We start from the raw sequence: 25,555 nt of genomic DNA on the forward strand, positions 1-25,555 counted from the left end.
CATATATGAACAGAATTACACATATATGAACCAGAACTACAGTAGAGAAGAACAAAAGTCACAATTGTTCCAGTCAATGAATATTCACAGCCTAAACAGATTCATGCCTCGTATGTTTTACTTGATGCCTCCTCTGAGCTTTGGTAAACACCAACTTGCTCTGACAATGAGCAGTAAGGAAACAGAGAGGAACATTACCTGTTACAAAAATCCCAGGACAGATAGAGCACAGAGGGGAGATGAAGACAAAACATGAACATTTTAGTATTGCCTACAGTTTTCATGATTGGGCTTATATTGTCTTTGTCAAAAGTGAAAGCAGAGTCTAGAGGTAAAAAGAATCAAAACTAGTATTGTAATTTTGCAAGCAAAACACCTCTGCTTTTGACTAGGCCAACAATGAATCAGTTAAGTAAATTGCTTTTACTTTCAAGAAATAGTACTACTGCAATAAAAGACCAAAGGAAAAAATAGAACAGCTATTAATAGGAATAAAGGAAAGTTGTTATATTCACTATTCTTTATGAGTAACAATTTTAAGGCTATAAAACTGGGAAATAAGGACAAGTGTGGTGGCCTATAATCCTAACTACACAGGAGGCTGAGATTTGAGGATCTTGGGTGTTAAGCCAGGCCAAGCAGGAAAGTATGAGATATTCTTATCTCCAGTTAACCACCAAAAAGCTTAAGTGGTGGTGTGGCTTAAGTGGAAGTGTGAGAGTGCTGTGCTAGCATTGAGCACAAAAGCGCAGTGACAAGCCAGCTCTAATGGCTCACATCTGTAACGCTAATTACTCAGGAGACTGAGATTTATTTGAAGATCATAGTTCAAAGCCAGCCCAGGCAGGAAAGTCTGTGAGAATCTTATCCCTAATTAACCACCCTTTAAAACAAAAAAAAAACAACAAAAAAAGAAGCCAGAAATAGAGGTGTGGTTCAAGTGGTAGAGTGCTAGCCTTGAGCAAAAAAGCTCAGGGCCAGGCCCCAGGCCCCTGAGTTCAAGCCCTGAGCTGGCACCAGAAAGCAAAACAAAGTTGATATATCTATTGGTGCAAAAGAAAGATTCAGACGCTCTAATACAAATATATATATGTCAGATGTTTTTTCTATAAAACATAAAAATCAGTTCTATATCTTTAATAACAGAAAATGCTGTTTCTTTGCATTTATAGAGTGAGTCAAAATCTTGAGAGCTTTGAAATTAATTCTTCTGCCCATTTCTAATATTTTTAAACAAATATAAATATGGCATAGAAGTAACTGTGCAGAAAGGGAAAAGTGGGAGAAGCAAAGTGGCCAACCAGACCAGGCAGTGTCTCTCAGCCTGAGTTCCATTCTCCATAATGCATCTTCCGGACACATATTTGTAAATTATGTGAGCTTCAGTTCTATAAGTTATATAATATGTAAACGAATATATCTATTTTACATGAAAAATATAGGCAAACCATTGTTAAATAAACAGATGAATAAAGCCATGAATAAATGATAACCATAGCCACTCACACTAGTGTACAACTATAATCCTTGCTACGCAGGAGGCAAGGCAGGAGGCTCTCAAGTTTGAGGTCAGCTAGGGCAACTCAGCAAGACTGTCTCAGAAATTAAAATATCAAAGAGTCAGAAAGAGTGAATGGATGTCTTTTGGGACATGTACTCATTACCTGACTTACATAACTATATGCTACCTCTCTGTAAATCAGTTTTATAGTAACAATTAAAAACTAAAAAATATTTTAAAAAAGAAGTGGGAGTGTAGCTTAGTGGTTGAACAGGGGAGCAGAGGGTGAAAGGAAAGAAAAGCTGACTTAATAGAATGTGTTTCTTTTATATTTACTCAGTATTTTAAACTTAGTCTTTTTTCCCCTCTTCTCTAACAGATAATCTTCCTTCATTCTAATTCAATTACAAAAGTGGGAGTGAATGACTTTTGTCCAACAATACCAAAGATGAAGAAATCTTTGTATAGTGCAATAAGTTTATTCAACAACCCAATGAAGTACTGGGAAATACAACCTGCAACATTCCGTTGTGTTCTAAGCAGAATGAGTGTTCAGCTTGGGAACTTCAGAAAGTAATAATTAGTAATGTCCATTGAGTGTGTGTAATTCAACATTTTTTTACATTTGGAAAACTTGAACTTGACTGATAATGGTGGTATAATATAAGCAAAAATTTATCCCAAGTGGTAAATGACAAAAAATTTCAACAGAATTTTGCCAAACTATTGATATACAATGATTAACAGAAATAAGCATCTATTGCAGTTTCCTTTTGCATACAAATGATTTTATATAAGTATCTTGCTTGAATATTCCTCTTTCAATAAAAAAAGACATTCATTATTTAACCATTTGTTACCAAGTGCATTAACAGAATTGTACTGTAAATGAAATGCTTGACTTAGTAACATTTGTGCTCTCTCATTTGCTGTTAGAAAACCAAGACTGAAAAGGACAGCTATATGAAGAGTAGTCTATTCTCTTTAATAACTTGGATAGTACTGTAATATTTCTAACCATATTGAAGTATGGTTCAATATAATCATATTAAAATTCTCATGTGTAAGAGCCCATCTTTTATGATTAAAATCTTAAGCAGGCACCAGAGGCTCACACATGTAATGTTAGTTACTCAGGAGGCTGAGATCTGGAGGATCATGGTTCAAAGCCAGCTCAGGCAGAAAAGTCCATGAGACTCCATCTTCAATTGACTAACAAAAAGCTAGGCTGGAAGCATGGCTCAAGTGACAAAGCACTAAGCAAGCAAGCAAGCAAGCAAGCAAAGCAAGCTTGAGATAGTGATTACATACCCCAGGACCAGCAAAAAGAAGCAAACAAAAATAAACAAATGAGCTCTTAGAATATAACTTTCAGTGTGCATTACCAACTGAATAGGTAACTTTATAAGAGCTGGTTTGGGGACTATTAACTATAAAAACTGTTAAAATGGGCTGGGAAGGTGGCTCAGTGGTAGAGTGCTTGCCTTGCATGCATGAGACCCTGGGTTCGATTCCTCAGCACCACATAAGCAAAAAAAAAGAAAAAAACTGTTAAAATGCATTGTAAGAGTTTATGTAAAATCTGTAACTCATTTTTCATGATCAGTTATTATAAGCTTTTAGTAGCATGTCAATTGTTAGGTTATGTAACGCTGTCACCTCAACTAGGAACATATTCAGGATGTCCATTTGGAAGACTTTGCTTGGAAGCATCTTGATATCTATCAATTCTACAACAATTTTTATCCTCAAAAACAGACTTGTTAACTGAGAATCATACCTGGCTTAACAGAAAAGGCAGAGTATCAGATTAAAAAAAATAAAAGCTCAAAACTGTGCAAAAATTAAAGAGTAATTTATGTGTTCTTTATTGGTATTCAACATAAAATAAGTACAATTGGAAATTAAGGGAATCTTTAAGATACTAGTTTGAAGTATTCTTAGATTTATTTTTTCTTCTCCCACTCAAAAAATTTAATTAAAAAACTTTGTATGTAGGGCTGGGGAGATGGCTCAGTGGTAGAGTGCTTGCCTTGCATGTGTGAGGCCCTGGATTCGATTCCTCAGCACCACATAAGCAGAAAAAGCCAGAAGTGGTGCTGTGGCTTGAGTGGTAGAGCACTAGCCTTGAGCTGAAAAGCTGAGGGACAGCACCCAGGGCAAGAGTTCAGGCCCCACGACTGGCAAAAAAAAAAAAAAAATTGCATATAACATTTTTAAAGCAACATTAATGTTTATCCTCTATAACAACACTAAAACACAACATGTAATTCCTGTGCTATACCAGAGATCATCTTTAAAAAGAAATTTATTGTAAAGGTGATGTACAGAGGGGTTACAGTTACAAGAGTCAGGTAAGGAGTACATTTCCTTTTGAACAGTGTTACCCCTTCCCTCATTCTCTTCCAGTTTTCCCCCTCCTGGTATCCCTCCCCCTAGGTTGTATAGTTCATTCCTACCATAGTGTCTATTGAGTCTCATTGACAAATTGGTTCATCCTTTGTCCTTACCTCAAACAACCTCAAAAATACACTTAGGATATAAGGAGAGAATCAGATTACAGGTGTAGGGGTGTGTGAGAGTGTGAGTGTGTGTGTGTGTGTATATACAAGGAGAGAATTAGATTACAGGTATAGGTGTGTGTGTGTGTGTGTGTGTGTGTGTACACAAGGAGGAGAGGGGGTTGGCTATCAAGATTAAGAAGAGGTAAATAAGGAAGGTCTCATTTTTCACAGCATGGTTACTCAACTTCAGCACGCACTCAGGGCCTCATGTTTGCTCAGCTTTCTTGCTTACTGATAATGAGCTATCATTTGAAATATGTCTCCAGCCCAGGTTTTTATTGGTTAGTTGGAGATGAAGACTTGCAGACTTTTCTGTCTAAGATGGCTTTGAAAGACAGCTCCTCTAGGTTGAAACGTCCAGAGTTGCTAGAATTAGTACACCACAGCCCATTCCTAAACTATTTTTAGTAAAAGTTTTATTGATAAAATTCACAAAACTAGAATTGTGACTCAACTGGTCCAGCATCGGCTTGGAGTAAGAGATAAAATTCACATATAATTCAACCATTTAAAGCATACAATTAAAAAAAGTTAAAGCATACAATTCAATGGTCCTTACTGTAGTTAGAGTTGTACACTCACCATAATTAATATTGGAGAATTTTTATCACCACAAAAACAAGTCATATAATCATCAAAACACTATCCCCACTCCCTTCCTGGCTCATTCTAAGGCTTCTTTTTCACTTTTTAGTTTTTGTCCTTTGACTCAAAACAGGTTTTAATGATGACTTCTAGTTTATTTTACTGCTTGAACTTTTGGGTCACAGAAGAAACTGCTACCTAATCCAAGTTCATAAAATTTTTCAACTTTTTTTTTAAAGCTTAATAGTTTAAACTCTGATGAGAGCTATGCTCTATTTTAAGTTCTGTATATGGTATAATGCAAATAGCATCTTTGGGCAAAGCAGATCAAATGTGGAGATATACATTTATTATCCTACATTATTAGGCCTAAGACGCTAATTTTTAGTATACATTGCTGTCGATTTATTGTATCTGTTCTTGAACTTCAAAGAAATGAACTCATATATATAAATCTTTAGGTACTATTTTCGTTTGCTTCTTTTAAATTTTTAAAATTTTTATTTTTTGGTACTGGTACTAGGGCTTGAAATCAGGGCCTTGTACTCTAGATTGACTTTTTTTTTTCCCTGCTAAGACTTGTATATACCACTTGAGCCACATTTTCCCTTCTGGTCTTTTATTGGTTAATTGGAGATTTAAGAGTTTCTTGGATTTGTCTGCTCAGGCTGGCTTTGAATGTAAATTCTCAGATCTCAGCCTCCTGAGTAGTGAGGATTACAAACATGAATAACCAGTGTCTGGCTTCTTTAAGTGAGAAGATTACAACAAATTTGGCTTTGTAAATCTTAACTTCCTTTAGATTTTACAATAAGGCAACAGAGATGAAAATCATTAAGGATATTCTGCCTTACACAGGGGAGATTATATGTACAAATAGAAGAAAGTGAAGTACAGAAATGGAAGTAAATGGTCAAACTAGTTTAATAGCTTGAATGTAGTTTGAATGGCAGGTTTCTGTTGATTAATGGAGAGTCAACTACTGTTAGAAGAATAGGTCACACAGTCTGCTAACATATCAAATTAGGTTACAATTTACACATAAAGTTAGGTTATACTAACCATGTAAGGAGATACCTCCTTTAACCCAAACTGGAATATGTATAGAAGCTTTAGACTAAATTTAACATGCTAAAAAATGACATATGAAATACATCTATAATATCATGTGTTATCATTCAATTCTTTTTATTGTTGAATAGTACTTACCCTTTCTAATACTGAGGGTCATTTGAGTATCACCAATTGTGGGATATTGTGAATAAGCTACTAAAACATGTTTCTACAAGTCTTTTTTTAGGGCTCATCAATTCATTTCCATAGGGTATGTATAGGGTTTAACTATTTTTATTTTATTCTCTTCTATTTCCCATTAAAAAAGATAATATCTCAGAGTATCCTCCCTCGCCCCCAACAAGCATATTAAACTGGTCAAGTTACCCAATTTTCACCATGGGAGGGCAGTCTTATTCTAATATGCCACAGAAGTCTGCAAATAAATACAAAGCAAAACAAAGCCAAATATTTTTACTTTCATACTATTGTTACTAATCATATTTTAAAAAATTGGAAAATGACAACTGACTAGAAGGAAAAGTTGGAACACATTGCTAGACTAATAAAAAATTAGAAAAACAAAGGGATGGAAATTTGAAAATTGGACAAGCAGAATGCTATATATATTTTTAAAGTATGTAAGTCACTTCATAATATTAGAAAATCTTTATGATGATGATGATGATGATGAAAGAACAGCATTTATTCGTCATACTTTATATCAATAACGTTAATTACAATGCTAAAATTCCAAGTTTTTGAAAATGGCTTTTTAATATATATATTTGCTTCTATATTAATAAAGTATCTGTGGAAAGACTTGGCAGAAAATGGTATTGTGATTCAGGTAACTCAGATGTTTAATTAAGGATAAGAACCTCTTATTCCACTTTTCCCTTCTTTCTCCTGTTTAACCATCTAGTTACTGTGTTTTCTCAGTGATACTATAGTTATGTACACACACAAACACACACACACAAATAATTCTTGGATTGGTACAGGGTCAGTTTTCTAGGGACATCACAAACAGGCAGAATATTAAGAAACTATTCAGAAAATAGAGAAGAGGATGAATCATGGAGGTTACTGAGAGTTTAGCCTTAAGGGAGAAATCAATTAAATTTGTAGTTGATTACAACTGAAGTAAGATGAAACCTAGAAAATAAGCAGGAGTTATTTATCAAGGAGACTGAGCTGTGAGGAGCCTCAGCATTCTCAGTAGCAGAAGCTCTTATAAAAGTCTTAGCAAGGCAAGAATATGGCTATGTAAAGCTAATGGAGAGAAAAGTGTGGGCATATACAAGGTCAAAGCTTCTCCATATTTGAAAATCAATAATGAGAATTAACTTATTCTTCATTTTATTGACCAATAATGATTTGTATTTATTTATGTGTTACAGTGTGATATTTTCATACATGTATACATTACATTAATTAATAGGATTATTAGCCTAATACCTTCCATAATTATCAATTCTTTGTAGTAAGAACATTCAAATTCCTCCCATCCAATGATTTTAAAATATACAAAATGAAACAGCACTGGAGGGTATAAAGTATAAGCACTGTATAACCAGATTAATTTTTGTATAAAATAAGAAAATGGGATGAAGAAAGTGTATATAAACACAAGGAAACTAAGTAAGACCCTATTTAGAATATCTGAGTAAGACCTTACTCAGAATATCTGGATACTTTGACATGAACAGATTAAAAAAAAAATCTGAAGCAGGGTACAAAAGATTTAGCAATGGGTCCAATTAAGAGAGTGGGGGGAGAGGAGACATTTGAATCAGTGCTTCTGCATGTTTTCATAACACTTGGGGCACTTCTTAGAAGTGGAAATTCCTAGGCCCTTTCTCTGAGAGTCTGGTTTCCTAGGTGTAGAATGTAGAGATGCTAGATCTTAAGTTTTTAACAAGCAGCTCTAGCAATTCTGGACTTGTTATCACACACTGAAACTTCTGGCTTATATAGGACAGAGGGTAAGGTTGGGATGTGTGTGTGCGTACATGTGCATACGTGTGCGTGCGTGCGTGCGTGTGTGTGTGTGTGTGTGTGTGTTAACATATACAGAAAAAGTACATGAAGGAAAAGCAAGCTGCTCCTCAGATCCCTGTAGGGGGCAGATACACAAAGTTGTGGACTGTGTTTGCTGGGCAAATGTGACATTTAGTGTTCAGATAGTTCCATAATGGGGCCCAAATGGCCTGCTGTTAGAAATAGCTCATTTATTAAGTGTTATATTTACCTTGCAAACATGGTTCCTAGTTAGAGGTGGTGGTAAATTATCTGCAGTCCCAGCTATTTGAGAGAATGATGTGGGAGAAGTTCCAGAGCCCATAAGTTCCAGACAGGCTTGGACAACAAGATCCCATTTTTAAAACAATATTATTCTAACCACACGTCTACCTTGATGCTGGTGCTCACTACCTTGCTTTGATTCTTGTCTTTCACTTTTGGAAAACAACATGGCTTGCTCCCTCACAAAATTCAGACCTAAGTATCTAAATTATATACATTATCTCAAATACCCTTGTTACTTAGTGCTGGTATTGGGGATTGAATTCAGGGGCTGGGCTCTGTCCTTTGGCTTTTTTTGCTTAAGGCTACTGTTCTACCACTTGGCTCACAGCTCCACTTCTAGCTTGTTGCTGGTTAATTGGTGAATAGAGTCTCATGGACTTTCCTGCTCTGGCTAGCTCCAAACCAAAATCCTATCTCAGCCTCCTGGTTGCTTACAAGTGTAAGCCATCAGTAAGTGGTTGGAATCCTCTTTTTTTTTCTTTTTGTCGGTCGTAGGTCGAACTCTGGGCTTAGGCGCTATCCCTCAGCTCTTCAGCTCAAGGCGAGCACAGGCCACTGCTTGAGCTACAAGCCACTTCTGGTTTTTCTGAGTGGTTTACTGGAGGTAAGAGTTTCACGGACTTTCCTGCCCAGACTGGCTTTGAATGGCAATACTCAGATCTCAGCCTCCTGAGTAGATAGGATTACAGGCATGAGCCACCGGCACCCGGCTTTTCTTCTTATTTTTAATGAATAGATTTTGTGGTTTTTTTTTAAAGCAATCTTGGGTTCATAGTAAAACTGAGGGCAGGCACAGAACTGAACCAGATCCCTCTGAGTGTTTTCTTCTTTCCTTTTAGTACTACTCTGTTGCTCTAGCTCTACTTTGCACTTTCCCTACCCTAGTTCTCTTAGAATCAGTCATTTTTCCAAAAACCAGCCATGGTACTGGAGTAGTATTAGAAACAAGAAGTCTTGCAGTTTTAAAGCAAGGTCATATACATATATACTAGTCCCTTTATACATTCATATATACAACTATCCCTGTATGTATATTTAGCTAAACATGGATTCATACTGCTGTGTCCAACTCTTAATTAACACCTGGAGCATTCACACCACCTACTCTTGCTTATCTATAACGCTGCACTTCAAAGTGTGACACTTGGTTCCTATCATCCATCATACAATAATTGCTCCATTCAAGTCTATAGTTAGAGCAGTAACAGAACTAGTAATCTGTACCCCTTTGCCTCATTCTTTTTTCTCCTTCTATCCTTCTACCTTGGCTTATTTTCTCCACTGGAAAAATGTTTATTTTTCTCTTTCTTCACTATGATAACAGAGTTTTTCGTTGCTGAGTCCTCAGCACCTAAAATTTTATTAACGTAGGTCCTCTATGAAAAAAAGTTGAATGAATGAGGACTTGTCATACCTATTACATTAATTCATCAGGTTAGAGGAGAGCCTTTCCTAAATAGCACTATGCCATTCTGCTTTGAGAAACTATCGACTTCAAATTATAACATAAGCTTAATTATACTATATAATTACACTTTTCACCAATCTGTCCTACTTTTCTAACCAACTGCTACTATTCAAAACCTCCTAACTAAATCAGTGATCACCAACTAGCACTCACAGCTCCTATTTTCCTTGAAGCTCTGATTCTACACCATCCACTCCCTCATTCCCAATCACTGCCAACACTTAGACCTCACAGGCACTGTCAAATTATTTAAAACTTTTAGACACTTTTGATTGTATATAATCTAGTTATTTACCAATAAATCTTTTTTTAAACATTTGTTGGAAACACAAACTATTCTAACTTCAAATCACACATTTCATTAATTACATAAAAATTAAATGATTGGTTTTAAATTAATTTTCAAGAGAATTACAAGGGGAAGTAATAAAAAAAAAAACTTTTGGAAGAACACAGATGTGTTCTCTTTTCCTTAGTGTGGAAGCTTGAGGTTTAAGAACAAAGACACTAACAGAAAACATATGGGAAGGATTGGTAACAAAATGGAATCCTGGCCCAAATGTGGTCTGCCACGTTTTACATACCAATGTCTCAAATAACAGACTAGAATTTTATAATACCGCCAAAGCATCATTTGAAACACTGAATGCTTTTTTTAAAAATCTGAAATATAACAAAATAAATCTTGTGTGTTCTTTGTAAAGTCTTAATGGAAAACACTGTTTTTGAGGAACCAAAAATGGACTCTTGGATTTACTTTACCTTATTTGCTCAAGCTTGAAAGAATCCCCCCAAATGAACTCAGTATCATCTGCCAAAAGACACAGCTAACTCTGTTTAAATATTAGCATTAGCATGAAAACACGCTCGCTAGTGCTCTTGCTCTCTCTCTTAGCATTTAAAGCAAGCTAGTTAGCTGTTATTTTTAAGGAGAATAATTCAGTAAAATAGGAAACTTTCTAAATCTGTAAAGTCAATGACTACTGGTCAATGGAAGCTTTTCATTTGCTTATGTTCAATACTACAAAAATATCTTCTGTACAACAATTATGTTGAGTCCAAGGCATTGATTTCCATAGCCAAGGAATTCATTTTTCTTTTAAAGGTCATTAGTAGGCATTCTATATTTGGAAGTAAGATGAATAAAGGGATTGACAGAAAAAATAATTTAAGTCTTAGTATGGAAAAATTCTATCTTTAGTCTGAGATTACAATGACAATCTACTGCATTACAAAAGAAATAAGCCTGATGTGAAATACCATGTTTCTGACTTCTTGTTGTAACAAAAGGAAGCATTGATGTGGTGCTAGAAACCCAGAGACTAAGGACAATTTTGAGCTCCACCTTAAATTTGCTGAGACACTGGGCTCCAGGTCACAGTGGATTTTAATGTGAAGAATTCCTTGGCATAAAAATGAAAATAAAAACAGTAATCAGTACATGTTGTTTCATTTAGTTCTGTTTGCCTTTCATATTAGAGGAAATTCTTACCACACCTCAAACCAAAATTAAGGGGAAAAGAAAGAAGTAAACCACATAAATCTTACCAAGAGTACAAACATCTTAATTTGAATCCACAAAGTTTTGTATAATGAAAAGAAATACAGAATTTTAATTCAATCCAAGTGTTTCCCAAGCAGATTGTATTTGCTTAAATTGCTACAGTAATTCAATGGGCAGCCCTGTCTGGACACAGAGTTACTGTGAATTTTTAAGAAACTCAGTTAAAGAATTTAGGAATTTCTGATTCACTCAAAGGATTTGCAAACTCATCAACTCCTGAAAGCTAAAGCAATTTCTACAGGTATGATAAAATAATTTTCAACCTTTAAAACACTTATTCCTACTGTTAAAGTATATTGTATTTGTTTAGTATTAAAAGACTGCAGATATCATAGTGGCACAATTTGGGGAGACAAAATACGGTTAAAGCTACATTAAAATTTTGATTAGACAAAATACTCAGGGAAGAAGATAAGCAGAGTAAGATTAAATTTCTAACTCTAAATTACCAACCAATCTTAGATTAGATTTTCTTTTAAGTAGGGAAAGATCCTTCTCATGCTAAAGAAATCAATCTCTTACTTTGAGGGATCTGTTTTTCATTCTCAATTTTAAATGGCAAAAAACGTGGTAAAGCTTTTTGATCTACAAATCTGGACCATGCTAGTGAGTATGGTTGCAGGGAAGATGGGCATTTGTACAAATTTCATGCAAGAGTTTCTCAAAATTTCTTTATCACTCAAATCCTGATATATAATGTTTTTGCTTTTACTTTCACCTCTTCGGAGAGATATGAATATATTATCTCTCTATTCAAGAAGCTAGTTATTGGGCTTAAGTTGGTTAAGGTTTCAAGTGTATTATGGCTAAAAATAATTAAGACAATGATATTTTAATATTCAAAGAATTTTACAAAGTAAAATTTTAAATTGTTTTGGATAAAATGTGAAATATATACTAATGGTTCATTTATTTTTTTTTGAGTGTTCACCACATCTTTATTAAGATAAAATACAAAATAGACACACCAGGGACAGACTTTCTGTTGGGCCACTGCAAGACAGGAACATGGGAACATTGATTTTGGCTGTCCTGAAAAATTAGATTTGCACTGCAGTTTAACTTTTCTAATGGTTCATTTCTTACATACTGGTCTCTATGGCATACCGATGAAATAATTACATCTTTAAAATAGTAAAATGTTGCGATGTTTCTGTTCAGACCAAGTATATCTGTTATATTAATAATAATTTAAACTAGAACCTGTCTTGATGAAAATACGAGTTTTCTTCAAGTAAGAGAAAGGTTAACACATAAAAGCTTTTATTATATATGAAAAATTTCACACTATGGAAACAATTTAAAACCTAGTAATACACAGACCTTAGATTTTCTTTTTCTTTTTCTAAGCAATAGAACAGGTAAGTAAGGAATACAGTATATTATCATGGAGAAGTATTCAACAGACAAAGGTTGTTTATATAAAGAGACTACCATGTGTAAGAAATCAACATTACTCACAGCACTATTAACAAGATACAATCAGTACTTTATCAAACCTTGCATTAACTAGATCCTGTTGAAGATTAGAGGTCAGGAATGAGGGGTCTAATAGTAAGTTATACTGTTCTGCTGTGAGTTATCCCTACAGGGAAGAAGGCATAGATGTGGAATATGAAAAGCAGTCATAACAAAATGTGCAAAATTAGCAAATGGCTGAGAAGAGATTCATTATTATATAATGAAATTAAGATAATTGTAGCGGGAAATTATCACGAGAAGAAACAGTAGATAATAGGCACATGGATAGAAACAGGCTAGATTTCATATCAGAAATATTCAGAGTAAAAGAGAAACAAAACAAGCCAGCATTACAGAATCACACATGTAGAGGGAATGTTTAGTATAGAAGAAAGATTGTTCTTTGGGGAAAGGTTTTCTTTCTAGTGTTCATAATGACCAAAAGGAGGCAAGATAAAGAATTTCTTTATTTTCAGAGAGCCTTTAGTTATGAGATTTTTTTTAAATTCTAAGTCAAAGTTAGTTATAATTAAGTATGGGACTAAAGATACCCAACTATCTTTTTTATAACAGTAATCTGTAGAATTGTTAAGAACAGATTAATTTCCAAAGATAAGATGGCTAATTGATAGTTGCTAACTGTCTTAACACAATGATTAAATTCAGACTGAATGTGCACAAGCAACACTCTTCCAAGTTCATCTGTGTGACAGAGCCCTGTGTGGATTGGCCCAATGCTAGGGCCAGGCCCATCTCTGCCTCTCAGTTCACATCTTCATGTTTTAATAAGAAAGACTCACAGAACCCAATTTCACTCGCTGTATTGGAACTGAAATAAAGTAGGACAGATTTTTTTTTGGGGGGGGGGGGGAGGGTCATGGGGCTTGAACTCTGGACCTGGGCACTGTCCCTGAGATCTTCAGTTCAAGGTGAGCACTCTACCACTTGAGCCACAGCACCATTTCTGGTTTTCTGATTGTTAATTGGAGATAAAAGTCTCTTGGACTTTCCTGCCTGGGGTGGCTTTGAACCCCTATCCTCAGATCTTAGCCTCCTGAGTAGCTAGGATTACAAGCATGAGTCACTGGTGCCTGTCTTTGGACAGATATATTTTAAAGTTCACTGCTATATTAAAAAGAGTATAAAACAAATAACTTGAGGGTCTGAATGGGATTGGGACAGATGGGAAAGAATAATGGATGGGGTAATTAGGATGTACTGCACTCATAATGAGACCTGGTGATTTGAAAGCTCTTTGTACAACCATTTAATGATAATAAAAAAAAATTAAAAAGAGGCTGGGCGCCAGTGGCTCATGCCTGTAATCTTAGCTACTCAGGAGGCTGAGATCTGAGGATCGCGGTTCAAAGCCAGCTGGGGCAAGAATGTCCGTGAGAATCTTATCTCCAATAACCCACCAGAAAATTGAAGTGGTGCTGTGGCTCAAGTGGTACAGCAGTAGCCTTGAGCTGAAGAGCTGAGTGGCAGTGCCGGAAGTCCTATAAAACCAATGAGCATTAAATTATAAGCAAGATGTTATCAAGTGAATAAAAGGTATAAACATTTTTATACTAGTAGCTCATGCCCATAAACCTAGTTATTCAGGAAGCTAAGATCTGATCACCTCAGTTCCAACCCAGCCTGGGCAGACAAACCCAAATGACTCCTCTTCAATAATTGGCAAAAAGCTGAAGTGATGCTGTGGCACAGTGGTAGAGTTCTAGCCTTCAGCAAAAAAGCTAAGCAAAGAGTGTGAGGCCTGGAGTTCAAGCCCAATTTCTCCCTTTCCCTCCCTCCCTTCCCCCCCTCCCCACACACAGATATTTATACCCATTTTTCTAATGTTCCATCATCTAGATTAAATGACATTTATAAAAGACGTGACTTTCCTAAGAAAGATCCAACCACTGAGCCCCACAGTACTATCTGTCCCTGCTATAAACTATATAGCCATCTGCCTTAGACTAGGGTTCATTTTGTGTTTTTTTTTTTTCCCTCTAAATTGTTTGCTCTTTATAGAGAGGACCATCTCTCTATGCTTATTTATTTCCGTGTTTACTATCAACTTAGCAGAGTGCCTCACAGAAAACAGTTCAAGACAATTATAAACTAACTACTAATCAAACTCCTAATGCTTATAAAGCACTTTACTAAAGCACATCATATGCAGCCACTTATATAACTCAGCAAGTAATGAGCATGCTCATGAACACTGACAGGGATCTTCCAGCTTAGCAATATTGGCCTGCTTTGAACACAGTCCTTTGGGATGAAATTATATACTTTGTTCACATCATTATCAAAAAATAAAAAATACATTAATTCATTAGGTTAAAATTGTGTATTATTTAGGAGAGAATTTAGGATTTTTAGATTATGGTTTTAATAATCTTACTTTGCTCCTTCATCAGTTAACTCCCATCTCTCAGACACTTTACACTTGGCTGACTCTATTTTGGAAATAATCATCTTCATTTCATTCATTCTGTGAGAATACTAACATTTCTTCAAAGTCTATGCCAAATGCAGTCTACCATCAATCCCATGGAAAATAAAACACAGATCTAATATATTTGGCTTTGCAAAAATAAACTTCATGAGTTTCAAAATCATATTCTATTAAAAAAATGAAATCATTGCCATTTTGGCATTTTTATTGCAGAAGGAATAGATATAAGAAAATAATAGGGATGATTATTTAATCCTATTTTTCTTAATTTTAAAAAAGCAAGGCCATTAATAATAATAATGAAGAATGATGTTTTAGGCTCAAGAGAAGAAAGTAAAAACAGTATTCTAAAAGAAAGGGAAATGGAATGGGTAGACTACTGAAAATCAGCCAGGTACCATTTAAGGTTGTGCTCAAGAAGTGACTAAAAGAAGTGCATGAAATTATAGGCTGATGCCTATAAACTCATCTAATTGGGAGGCAGATACAGGGAGGACTGTAAGGCAGTCTAAAGTTAGCAAAACTCTACATCAACTAAAAAGTTAGGTGCACTGGTATGCGTAGGAATCACTGAGAGGAAGATTACAGTCTGAAACTGGCCCTGGGTTCAACATAACACTCTCCCTGAAAAACAACTAAAGAAAAAAGGGCTGGGGTCATGGTTCAAGTGATAGAGTACCTGCTTAGTAAATGTGAGGCACTGACTTCAAACCCAAGTACTACCAAAAAAACAAAGTTGACAGTGAGGCCAATCTGCTTGATTGTTTTTCTCTAGCCTATTTACCTGTGTGAGTCAGGGACAGAAGGTGGGAAATTACTGGCGTCTTCCAGGTGAAAGGGAGTAGTGTGCTCAGGGAGTGTGCAAATGATAATAGGAATGAACCATGGGATCTAAGTTAAAGGAAGGTATGGAAAAAAATAAGAGGATCAATATATTTCAAGAGGATCAATATAGTTTAGGTTTCACTGATAGAATTATTTCAGTTGGAGTTAATAAAGACAATTGTCAGATTGTGAAGCATTCAAATTTGAGAGAATGAAGGGATTATAGTGATGGTAATGAGCAGGCCCAAGGCACACATGCATGGGGAGAATTCACTGATAAATCATGGAATATAAATGGATTTTTACTTTAAATAACAGCTCATATACAGAACACACAGATTTACATTCTATAGATTTTTTTTCTTTGGAGCAAGAAGAGAAATTAAAAAATTCAGATCTTTTGGTTGGTGTTTGTTGTTGTTTTGGTGAGTGGTTCTGGGATTTGGCACTCAGGTCCTCACATTTGCTAGGCAGGCATTCTACCAGTGAGTCACAGCTGCATCCTTTCTTTGCAGTGATCATTTTGACATAGGTCTTGTGTATTTTCTGCCCAAGGTCCATGCCTGTGCCCTAAGTTGCCTATTTTATGCTTCCTATAGTAGTTAGGATATGAGGCACATACCGCCACACCCAGCTTTCATCCTTTGAGATGAAGACTCACAAAAACTTTTCTCCCCAGGCTGACCGGGAACCTTGATTCTCATGATCTCAGCCTCCTAGGTCACTGGGATAACCAGCACATGCCACCATACTCTCCGCTTCCCAAACAGGTATGATTACAGGTGTGACTCACAAGATATTTCTTAAATAGGTTGTTCCAGAAAATGTCTCAAGTAACTGTTTTTCTCAATTATACTTATGATAAAAATTAGAAAATATCATTCTAGATAAATAGGAAGATGATTCATTTCATTAATACAGTGCTGTGTTAGGATATGCATTCTCCCATGAAACCTTGGATAAGAAGGGTAGAGAAAAATGGTCTCAGAAAAAAAAATGCTCACACCATCAAAATGCTTCTACCAGATATTTTATATGTTCCTAACTACCTAAATGAGATAAGCAGATATAATAGATACAAGATAAAAGTAAGCAGAGAAGATAAAGCAGGCAAAGTATAATGTAAATATCATTGTCCTTTCCTTCCTTCCTACTTCCCCTCCTCTTTCCTTTCTTCCTCCTGACAGTGTTTCACTATGTTGCCAGACTGATTCTCAACTTCTCAGTATCTCCTCCTGGATTCCTCCTCTTCCCTCAACCTCCAGTGTCTGGGATTAGAAGCATATGACATCATGTCCAACAACTGCAATTCTCATTTTATTGATAAAGAAACAGATATATTAACTGACAGGAGTGAAATGCAGGTTATCAGGGTCCTTATCAAGGGCCTAATCTACCCTTCTATAATTTTAAGTTTTAGCAAAACCAATGTTGTCTATGAAGCCTTCCTTCCTTACAGTCTTTCACACAATGATCTTCTGCTATATTTCACTACATATATGTCTTCTCTGATCATCCACTAGGTTTAAACTCCTGGGAGAAATACAGTGTGGTTTATATAGTGTGTATATATAGGCCTTAACTCAAAAATATTAGTAAGACTGCACATAGGCTCATGCATATAATCTCAACCACTTGAGAAGTGGAAACAGGAAGAATACAGTTTGAAGACAGCCCAGGGCAAGATCTTATTGAGACTTCCATCTCAACATAACCTAAGCATGTTAGTATGCTCCTGTAATTTCAGCTGAGGGAGGAGGGTGTGAATAGGCAGAAGGATCACTGTCCCAAGCTAGTCTGTGGTGATGGAAGGGAAGCATAAGACACTACCTGAAGATAACTAAAAAGTCAAAGGGACAAGTGACAGACCACCTGCCTAGCAAATGCAAGGTTCTGAATTCAAACTTCAGTATTTCCAAAAATGTATTAGTGGAAAAAATAAAGTCAGGAAGAAAAATACAAAGATTAATCTACTAGGAATGACAAATTGGTAGGATGTAAATACTGTGCATATTTGATAATTAAAGGGAGTTATTCGGGTTGAGATAGAGACAAAATAATTAGATTCTAGAAACTGTCTTCTGAGTAAAATTTGATGCTGCAAATAGGCTTGAGGAAAAAACAGTAAGACAACACGATAGCTATTTCTAAGTGTCTTATCACATAAAAGAGAGTATTTCATGTTCTTTCAAAGGGCAGAAGAGAGTATCATCAAAAAAGTTGTAGAGAGGAGGATAATACTAATAATCCTATGAGGTAAAAGTTCTCTAGTTACTTGTTAGTCACTCTTCTTATAGGTAGTGACCACCACCAAAGGATAGAAGCAGCATTTACAGTGGAGGAAACAAGAGTGCTGTTGAGTGATTTCCTTTGAGCATCATAATCTAGCTAACACAAACCTAGTTATTATATTCTAATAAGCAAAGATAACTGAGATTCTCTTAAAAGATAGTGATTATTTAGTAAAAAGTCTAGAACACCAGACTTCTGGCTATGGCTCAAAGCACTATGTGACTTAAAAAAAATTCTATTACATTGCTACTTACATATTAATTTTGTTTTGAGAATCATTCATTCTTCTAGGATATTTTTCTTATAGAAAGACATAATACACTTCATATAATTGCCAATTTTATGGGAATTGTTCTGAGTTTTATTCAGTTTTCTATAATATATTCTATTTTCTTCTTGCAATAGAACAAAAAACATGGGCTTTTTGAGACCAGTATATTTCCTTTTCCTCTTTTTTGGAGTCAAAGTATATTGCCAATATGAAATTTACCAATGGGATGAAGATTATGATCAAGAACCAAATGAGGATTATGAACCTGAATTCCAATTTCGTCAAAATGTTGAATATGGAGTTCCTTTTTATCAGCCTACTTTAGGCTGTGCCAGAGAATGCTTTTGTCCAACTAACTTTCCATCATCTATGTACTGTGACAATCGCAAACTCAAAACTATCCCTAATATTCCGATGCACATTCAGCAAGTCTACCTTCAGTTCAATGAAATTGAAGTTGTAACTGCAAATTCACTCATTAATGCAACTCATCTTAAAGAAATTAACCTCAGCCACAACAAAATTCAAAAAGTTGATTATGGTGTATTTGCTAAGTTTTCAAATCTACTACAACTTCATCTAGAACATAACAATTTAGAAGAGTTTCCATTTCCTCTTCCGAAATCTCTGGAAAGGCTCCTTCTTGGTTACAATAAAATCTCTACACTACCACCAAATGCAATGGATGGACTAGTAAACTTGACTATGCTCGATCTCTGTCACAATCATCTTGATGACTCCACATTAAGAGAGAAAACCCTTGCCAATATGGAAAAATTAATGCAGCTCAACCTATGTAATAACAGATTGGAATCAATGCCTCCTGGATTGCCTTCTTCACTTATGTATCTATCCTTAGAAAATAATTCAATTTCTTCTATACCAGACAATTACTTTGATAAACTTCCAAAACTTCATGCTCTAAGAATGTCACACAACAAACTGCAAGATATCTTGTATGATACTTTTAATCTTTCCAACCTCATCGAGCTCAACGTCGGACACAACAAGTTGAAGCAAGCATTCTACATTCCAAGAAACTTAGAACACCTCTATCTAGAAAATAATGAAATAGAAAGTATGTATTTAATTTACTATGTTGATCCCAGGGCTTGAACTTAGGGCTTGAGAGCTGTCCATTAACTTCTTTGCTCAAGGCTAGCTCTACTACTTGAACAACTGGCTCCACTTTGGAGTTTTGGTGATTAATTGGAGATAAAGAGCTAGCTGAGCTTAAATTTCTTTCCTGCTTGAGCTGGCTTTGAACCACAGTCCTCAGATCTCAGTCTCTTGAGTAGCTAAGATTACCAGCATCCAACAAATTATTTTTAAAATATTTGATATTTAAAAGATAGAATCATTTACTGAAAGGGGCTGTTTTGAAGCTGGCTCAGGAAATGGCAGAAAATTGGTACCAGACAAAGGTCTATCATTAAGTTTATACAGTCTTTTCTATTAAATTTGACTGCCTTGAGTGCTGGAAAAAGTACTATAGAGTATGTGAAGAAATCTGAATACCTTGAGTAGTGAGATTTGGAATGTCTGTTTAAACAATCAGAAAGATAAATCCACATTTATTTAGGTAATATAAAACTCAGTTTCACTTCCTTCATTTTATTATTTAAGTAGTATAAAAATAATTCAACATAGTTCCACTTACAAGTATTTTAATGAAACTATTACATATAACATAAACCTCAACAAACTACAGACATAATAAAGGATTAATTTTTATTTGTATTTTCCAGATATCAATGTGACAATGATGTGTCCATCTGTTGACCCTTTATATGACCACCATTTAACATACCTTCGTGTGGACCAAAACAGACTGAAGGAACCAATCAGTTCATACATCTTTTCCTGTTTCCCTCATATACACACTATTTATTATGGTGAACAAAGGAGCATTGATGGTCAAATGATAGAACTGAAGACCCAAGTTTTCAGGAGATTTCAAGATGATGATTATGATGATGGGGATGATCATGAAGATCATGACAACACTCACGAGGGCCAAGCTGGGAGTGAAGAGCACTTTGACCCTCATTACTATGAAATTTAAGAATGACAAGAAACTGTATAGGTATACATTTATGATTTTATAAGAGCTCAGAATAATTTTAAATCTAATCACATATTGCTCAAAGTCATGTATCTAGAATTATGTATTAGTAAAGATTAGAGTTGCCTTTAAGTTGTTGGGCAACGATATGATTACATGGTATTAGAACTTACTTAAAATGATACAAATCCTACAAACACAAACAAGAAACACAAGTGGGAATAAAAACAAACTAAACTTTAATGCCTTCTTGCACTTTTAAAATCGAGATATTGTCATGCTGAAAAAGAAAGCAAGTGTCACTTGTAATAACAGAAATTTTCCTAGGGCAGATGAAGGGAGTTGCCTTAGCAGTGAAGGCCTGGGAACTGTGTCCTTCTGGTCATTATGAGGATGTCTGTGTAACAGAAGGGTATATCAGTATTAGGAGTGGTCATTTATTTAAGAGAAGAGTTTTCTGTGATTGTCTCCAGAAGAGCTTTCACTGTTGTATTTATGAACCCTCACCATGACATCTACCCCTTGGCTTATCACTCAAGAAGATAGAATGGTATTTATGATTTTCAAGAGGCCATCCTATTATGCATTCAAGACATATGGATTATGAAATCAAATATTCTTAATGTGTTCCATTTTTAAGTGGGATTCATTGTTTTTCACTTATAGCTAATTAAACTAGAAAATGATCTCTGCTTTAGTTATCTAAAGACCTGTTAGTAGATTGCTGCTATGTTCATAAGCCAACATTAAATTTCAAAAAATAAAGTTCTTAAAACATTATAAATTCCTTTTATTTGGGACATAATACACCAGAAGCACCTATGCTTACTAGCCAGGGTTTATTTATTAGCTTTAAGTTTGTTTGAAGGACAATATTTAACATCTCTTAAAACTTAATGGTCGCTTACATTCTTTAATCTGCCATTTTGAAGCATTTTAAGTATGCCTTAGTATGAAGAGTCTATTATGACTAACTCTCTTACTTTACCAGGCTAATAGTGAGTGAGTGAATGAGTAAGTGTATGTGTGTGTACACTGAACTCAGAGCCTGGGTGCTATCCCTGAGCTTTTTTTGCTCAAGGTTAGTACTGTACTATCGGAGCCACAGCTCCACTTCCAGCTTTTTTGAAGTTTATTGGCAATAAGTCTCAAGGAGATTCCTGCCCAGGCTGGCTTTGAACTGCAATCCATAGAGCTCAGCCTCTGGGGTTCTCCAGCTAGGGAGCCTCAAGATATATGACAACAGTTTGGTCAATATGCAATAACCAAATGTATATTTTGGAAGTATTGTTCAAGTATATGAATGAGTCTTTACTTTTCTGGAGAGGTCAGTATAAAATTGTATCTTTTTATCTTTCTTTTATCTTTGAGTTCTTTAAATATTTAAGTTAGTAGCATGAATAAGAACAGAATAGTTACCTGTCCAGAGGGACAACCTTAACAGCACAGAATGAACATGAACAAAACTCTGCTGATGCATGTAACTGGCCTCACTAAAGTAGAAGTATAGATGACTTAATGATGCATGACAGATCAAGGGCAATGTGCAACTGTGATACCATAAGGGTCAAGACTAAGAGTAAACACCAGTGGTATGAGTAAAGCACACCTTCAACAAAGACACAAAGTGTTAAAGTTCAGCTACTTTGTTTTGAAAAATTTTTTTTTAATTATTTAATTTAATTAATTTATTTTTTGGGTCTGGTCGTGGGGCCTGGGCGCTGTCCCTCAGCCCTTCAGCTCAAGGCTAGCACTCTACCACTTGAGCCACAGCGCCATTTTCTGCTCTTTTCTTTTTGCTTATGTGGTGCTGACGAATTGAACCCAGGGCCTCAGGCATGCAAGGCAAGCGCTCTACCACTGAGCCACCTTCCCAGCCCAATTATTTTATTTTTTGTTTATGTGGTACCAAGGAATCAAACCCAGGGTCTTATGTATGCTAGGCAAGCACTCTACCACTGAGCCACATTCCCAGCCCTCTTGAAAAATTTTAAGTTATAAATTCAAACATTTATGATGGGGTTAATATATAAAAAGACTGTAGGTGTTTAAGAGAGAAGAAAGTTCAGGCTAGAACAATTAAAATTTAATGAAAAGCCATCAGGGAAATGTAAATTAAGCTAGAGTTAAGCATGCACCAGCAATTCTACTTTCAAGTATATACTCAAGTGCTCCAAAAAAGAAACCACCCAACTGTCTATTAACAGATGAATGGACAGAATGTGGAGATAAAAAGTAACAAAACATTGATACACGCTTCAACTTGAAGGAACCTTGAGAACATGCTCAGTCAGTTAAAGTCAGCAATAGGATCCTGATCCTATGACTCCATTTATAGGTATATTCAGACAAGGCAATTTGTATACAAAAAGAGTACTATCTGTGTAGGCTGGGGAGGTAAGGGAATTTGTAAAAACAGGGAGTGACTATATTCTTCAAAAGGATGAATTGTACTCAGTGTCAATTAGCTGAAGAAAGCAGATATTTAAGTATCTAACAAAGAAGAATAAACAATTTATCCTAACATAAGAAGTCATAACAGAATGCAGTCAGTATCTCTGAGTTTCTCCCAATATTTTACTCAGATAAAAGACTGATACACAAGAGAGACTTTACTAGGAGTTGTCTTAAAGTGCTTAAAGCCTATACCTACTACAAAGTACCCTTCAGTAGGGCCTAGCAGGATAAGGTTGCAGGCTTTCCTCCAGCTTCCAAACCAGAATGTTCCTCTGCTTCACAGGCAGTCAGATTTCTCCTATTATATAGGTTCTTCCCTGGAAAGGGTATACATAAACTGAATCACAAACTACTGTCCAGTTCAAGGCTCAAAGAGGAAAAAGGTTAATAACCTTACTTTGTTTTTCAAAAATGCCCTGATGAACTCAGATCCACCCAAGTGTTTCTCACAAAATATAAAAATGAAAGCCTGATTACCAACTGCAGACAACTCTAATACATTTGATAAGGTTTACCATAACCACCAGCCCATTCCTTCTGTAGCTCAGGAGAGCACCCTCCCACCCCATCTGCTTGCAATAAGCCTGTAATCTGTGCTTTTGCTGCAGTTCTTTGGGCCCCATGTTTCCCTTATTCTCCTCCAAGTCTAGCTCGATTGCAGAGTTAAGTTTATGAGTATGAATAAAAACTAAACAGCAACAATAAAAAATAAAACCCTAAATGATTTTTCAGGGAAAAACTGAAGAACATAACAGTATATCAAGATGACACAGTTACTTGTAACAGAACTACAGACTAGGCCAGTTGACTTGATATAAACAGAAAATAAAATCATGATAATCTAATAAATTTTCTCACTAGTCTCATTACACCGCAATTATATTAATAGGCTACATTGTTTATAAGTATTCACAAAATACAAATCAAATCATACCATAAAATGTAAATCTAAGCTTAATCAAACAAACATGTATCAAACAACACATTTAGCTTTTAGAAAGGAAATAAAATATAGGATCCTTCATAAATTTGCTAGTGGAGAATGTTTGATCTGTGTTTAGTACCCCAAAACACTACATATACAGTTTTACTTTATTCCTCATGCATGGAACTAAAATACAGATGTATGCAAATAACGAAACAGACCTAACTGGCTTCACAGGGGGGGAAAAGCAAGGAGAACAAATAAGCCTTGTCTCTTCTATATGCGTTTCCTCTTGCAAAGAAATTCATACATCCCCAAGGACAGCTGGAACGAAAACCCTGGTTTCCGGACTCTAAATCCATTTTTTATAAATCTTGGAAAGTATAACAGCAGCTGGAAACAAAATTAAATCATAACATCTACAATTCCAGCATTCCTTTTATGTTCTAGTTTGCTCAATAAATATAAATCTGCCTAGTTTTAAGCTAATTGTGCTTGTTAGCTAGGACTAACGGCTAAGATATAAGTATCACATCACGAACACATTTTTTAATCACTTCATATAGTTCAGTGATAAACTCATTATAGAGATTTAGCACTAAAAGGAAAACTGAATTCACAAAATACATTTCTACCATGAATTCTATTTTATAGAGTCATAATTCCCCTCCTTTTTAAGTAGTTATATAAAGCAATTGCCATTTAACAAAGCAGTTTACAAATACAATGCATCTTGATCAATAATCACCCTTTTCACTCTTCAGTCTGTAAAGTACTTAAGTTCTCATCTTTCTCATGTGGACAATGATCAGTGTTCAAGGATAAGCATGAGATTAAAGATGAAGATTCAAGGCTGGGCACCAATAGGTCACATCTATAATCCTAGCTACTTCGGAGGATCACAGCTCAAGACCAGACCTGACAGAATGTTCATAAAAGCCCCATCTCAATCAATACCTGGGTGCAAGGGCAAATATTTGTCATCCCAACTAAAATTACATAGGAGGCTAAGATCAGAAGGGAAATCAGGGTTTCAGATCAGCTTGAGCAAAAAATTTCAAGAGTCCCCATTCTCAACAGAAAAATCTAGATGTGGTGATACACACTTGTCATCCCTGATATGGCAGGAAGCATAAATAGGCCCAGATAGTCTGCACTGTGAACCTCCTATTTATGTCTGAGACCATCTCAAAACTAACAAGAACACTGGGTTGAGGGAGCTGCCTACCAAATGAAAGGCCTGGAGTTCAAACTCTAGCATTGGCATTGCATAATTAATTCCTTTAAAAAAAGGCAGTAAAAATTTGGGCACCGGTGGCTCACACCTGTAATCCTAGCTACTCAGGAGGCTGAGACCTGGGAATCATGGTTTGAAGCCAGCCTGGGCAGAAAAGTCTGTGAGACTCTTTTTTTTTAAATTTTAATTTTTATTTTTATTGTGAAAATACTGTACAGAGGGGTTACAATTACATGGGCAAGATAATGAGTACATTTCTTATCAAGTATTGTAGCCTCCTCCTTTGTTCCCCTTCCCATCCTCCTCCTGCCCCCCAACCCAATCCTCCTCCCACCCCCCACAATGTGAGACTCTTTATCTCCAATTAAATCACAGAAAAAACTGGAAGTGGCACTGTGGCTCAAGTAGTAAAGTGCTAGCTTGAGCAAAAAGGAGCTCAGGGACAATGCCCAGGCAGAGTTTAAGCCTCAGGACCAATAAAAAGTGCTAGAGGCATGGCTTAACCAGTAAAATGCCTGCCTAGCAAGC

At 35.7% G+C, this 25,555-nt stretch overlaps 3 protein-coding genes across 4 annotated transcripts in view; 2 read left to right on the forward strand and 1 right to left on the reverse strand.

Annotated features, from left to right (window-relative positions):
- Positions 1 to 2,668, forward strand: part of Aspn (asporin) — a 29,476-nt gene extending 26,808 nt beyond the window's left edge. For both annotated transcript variants that reach the window (XM_042686575.1, XM_042686576.1), the window contains exon 8: positions 1,881 to 2,668. In XM_042686575.1, coding sequence (XP_042542509.1) covers positions 1,881 to 2,078 — 198 coding nt within the window. In that variant the 3' untranslated portion in view covers positions 2,079 to 2,668. The remainder of the gene's footprint in view (positions 1 to 1,880) is intronic.
- LOC122113557 (centromere protein P) overlaps positions 1 to 25,555 on the reverse strand; it is a 190,760-nt gene that overhangs the window by 104,102 nt on the left and 61,103 nt on the right. The window lies entirely within an intron of this gene.
- Positions 11,015 to 21,180, forward strand: Omd (osteomodulin). The gene is made up of 3 exons (XM_042686574.1): positions 11,015 to 11,286; positions 18,475 to 19,421; positions 20,092 to 21,180. The coding sequence occupies exons 2-3, from the start codon at positions 18,488 to 18,490 to the stop codon at positions 20,406 to 20,408; spliced, it is 1,251 nt and encodes a 416-aa protein (XP_042542508.1). The 5' UTR covers positions 11,015 to 11,286; positions 18,475 to 18,487; the 3' UTR covers positions 20,409 to 21,180.

The sequence above is a fragment of the Dipodomys spectabilis genome, unplaced genomic scaffold (genome assembly GCF_019054845.1).
Source record: "Dipodomys spectabilis isolate Male_0828 unplaced genomic scaffold, ASM1905484v1 ptg000098l, whole genome shotgun sequence".
Classification (NCBI taxonomy): Eukaryota; Metazoa; Chordata; class Mammalia; order Rodentia; family Heteromyidae; genus Dipodomys; species Dipodomys spectabilis.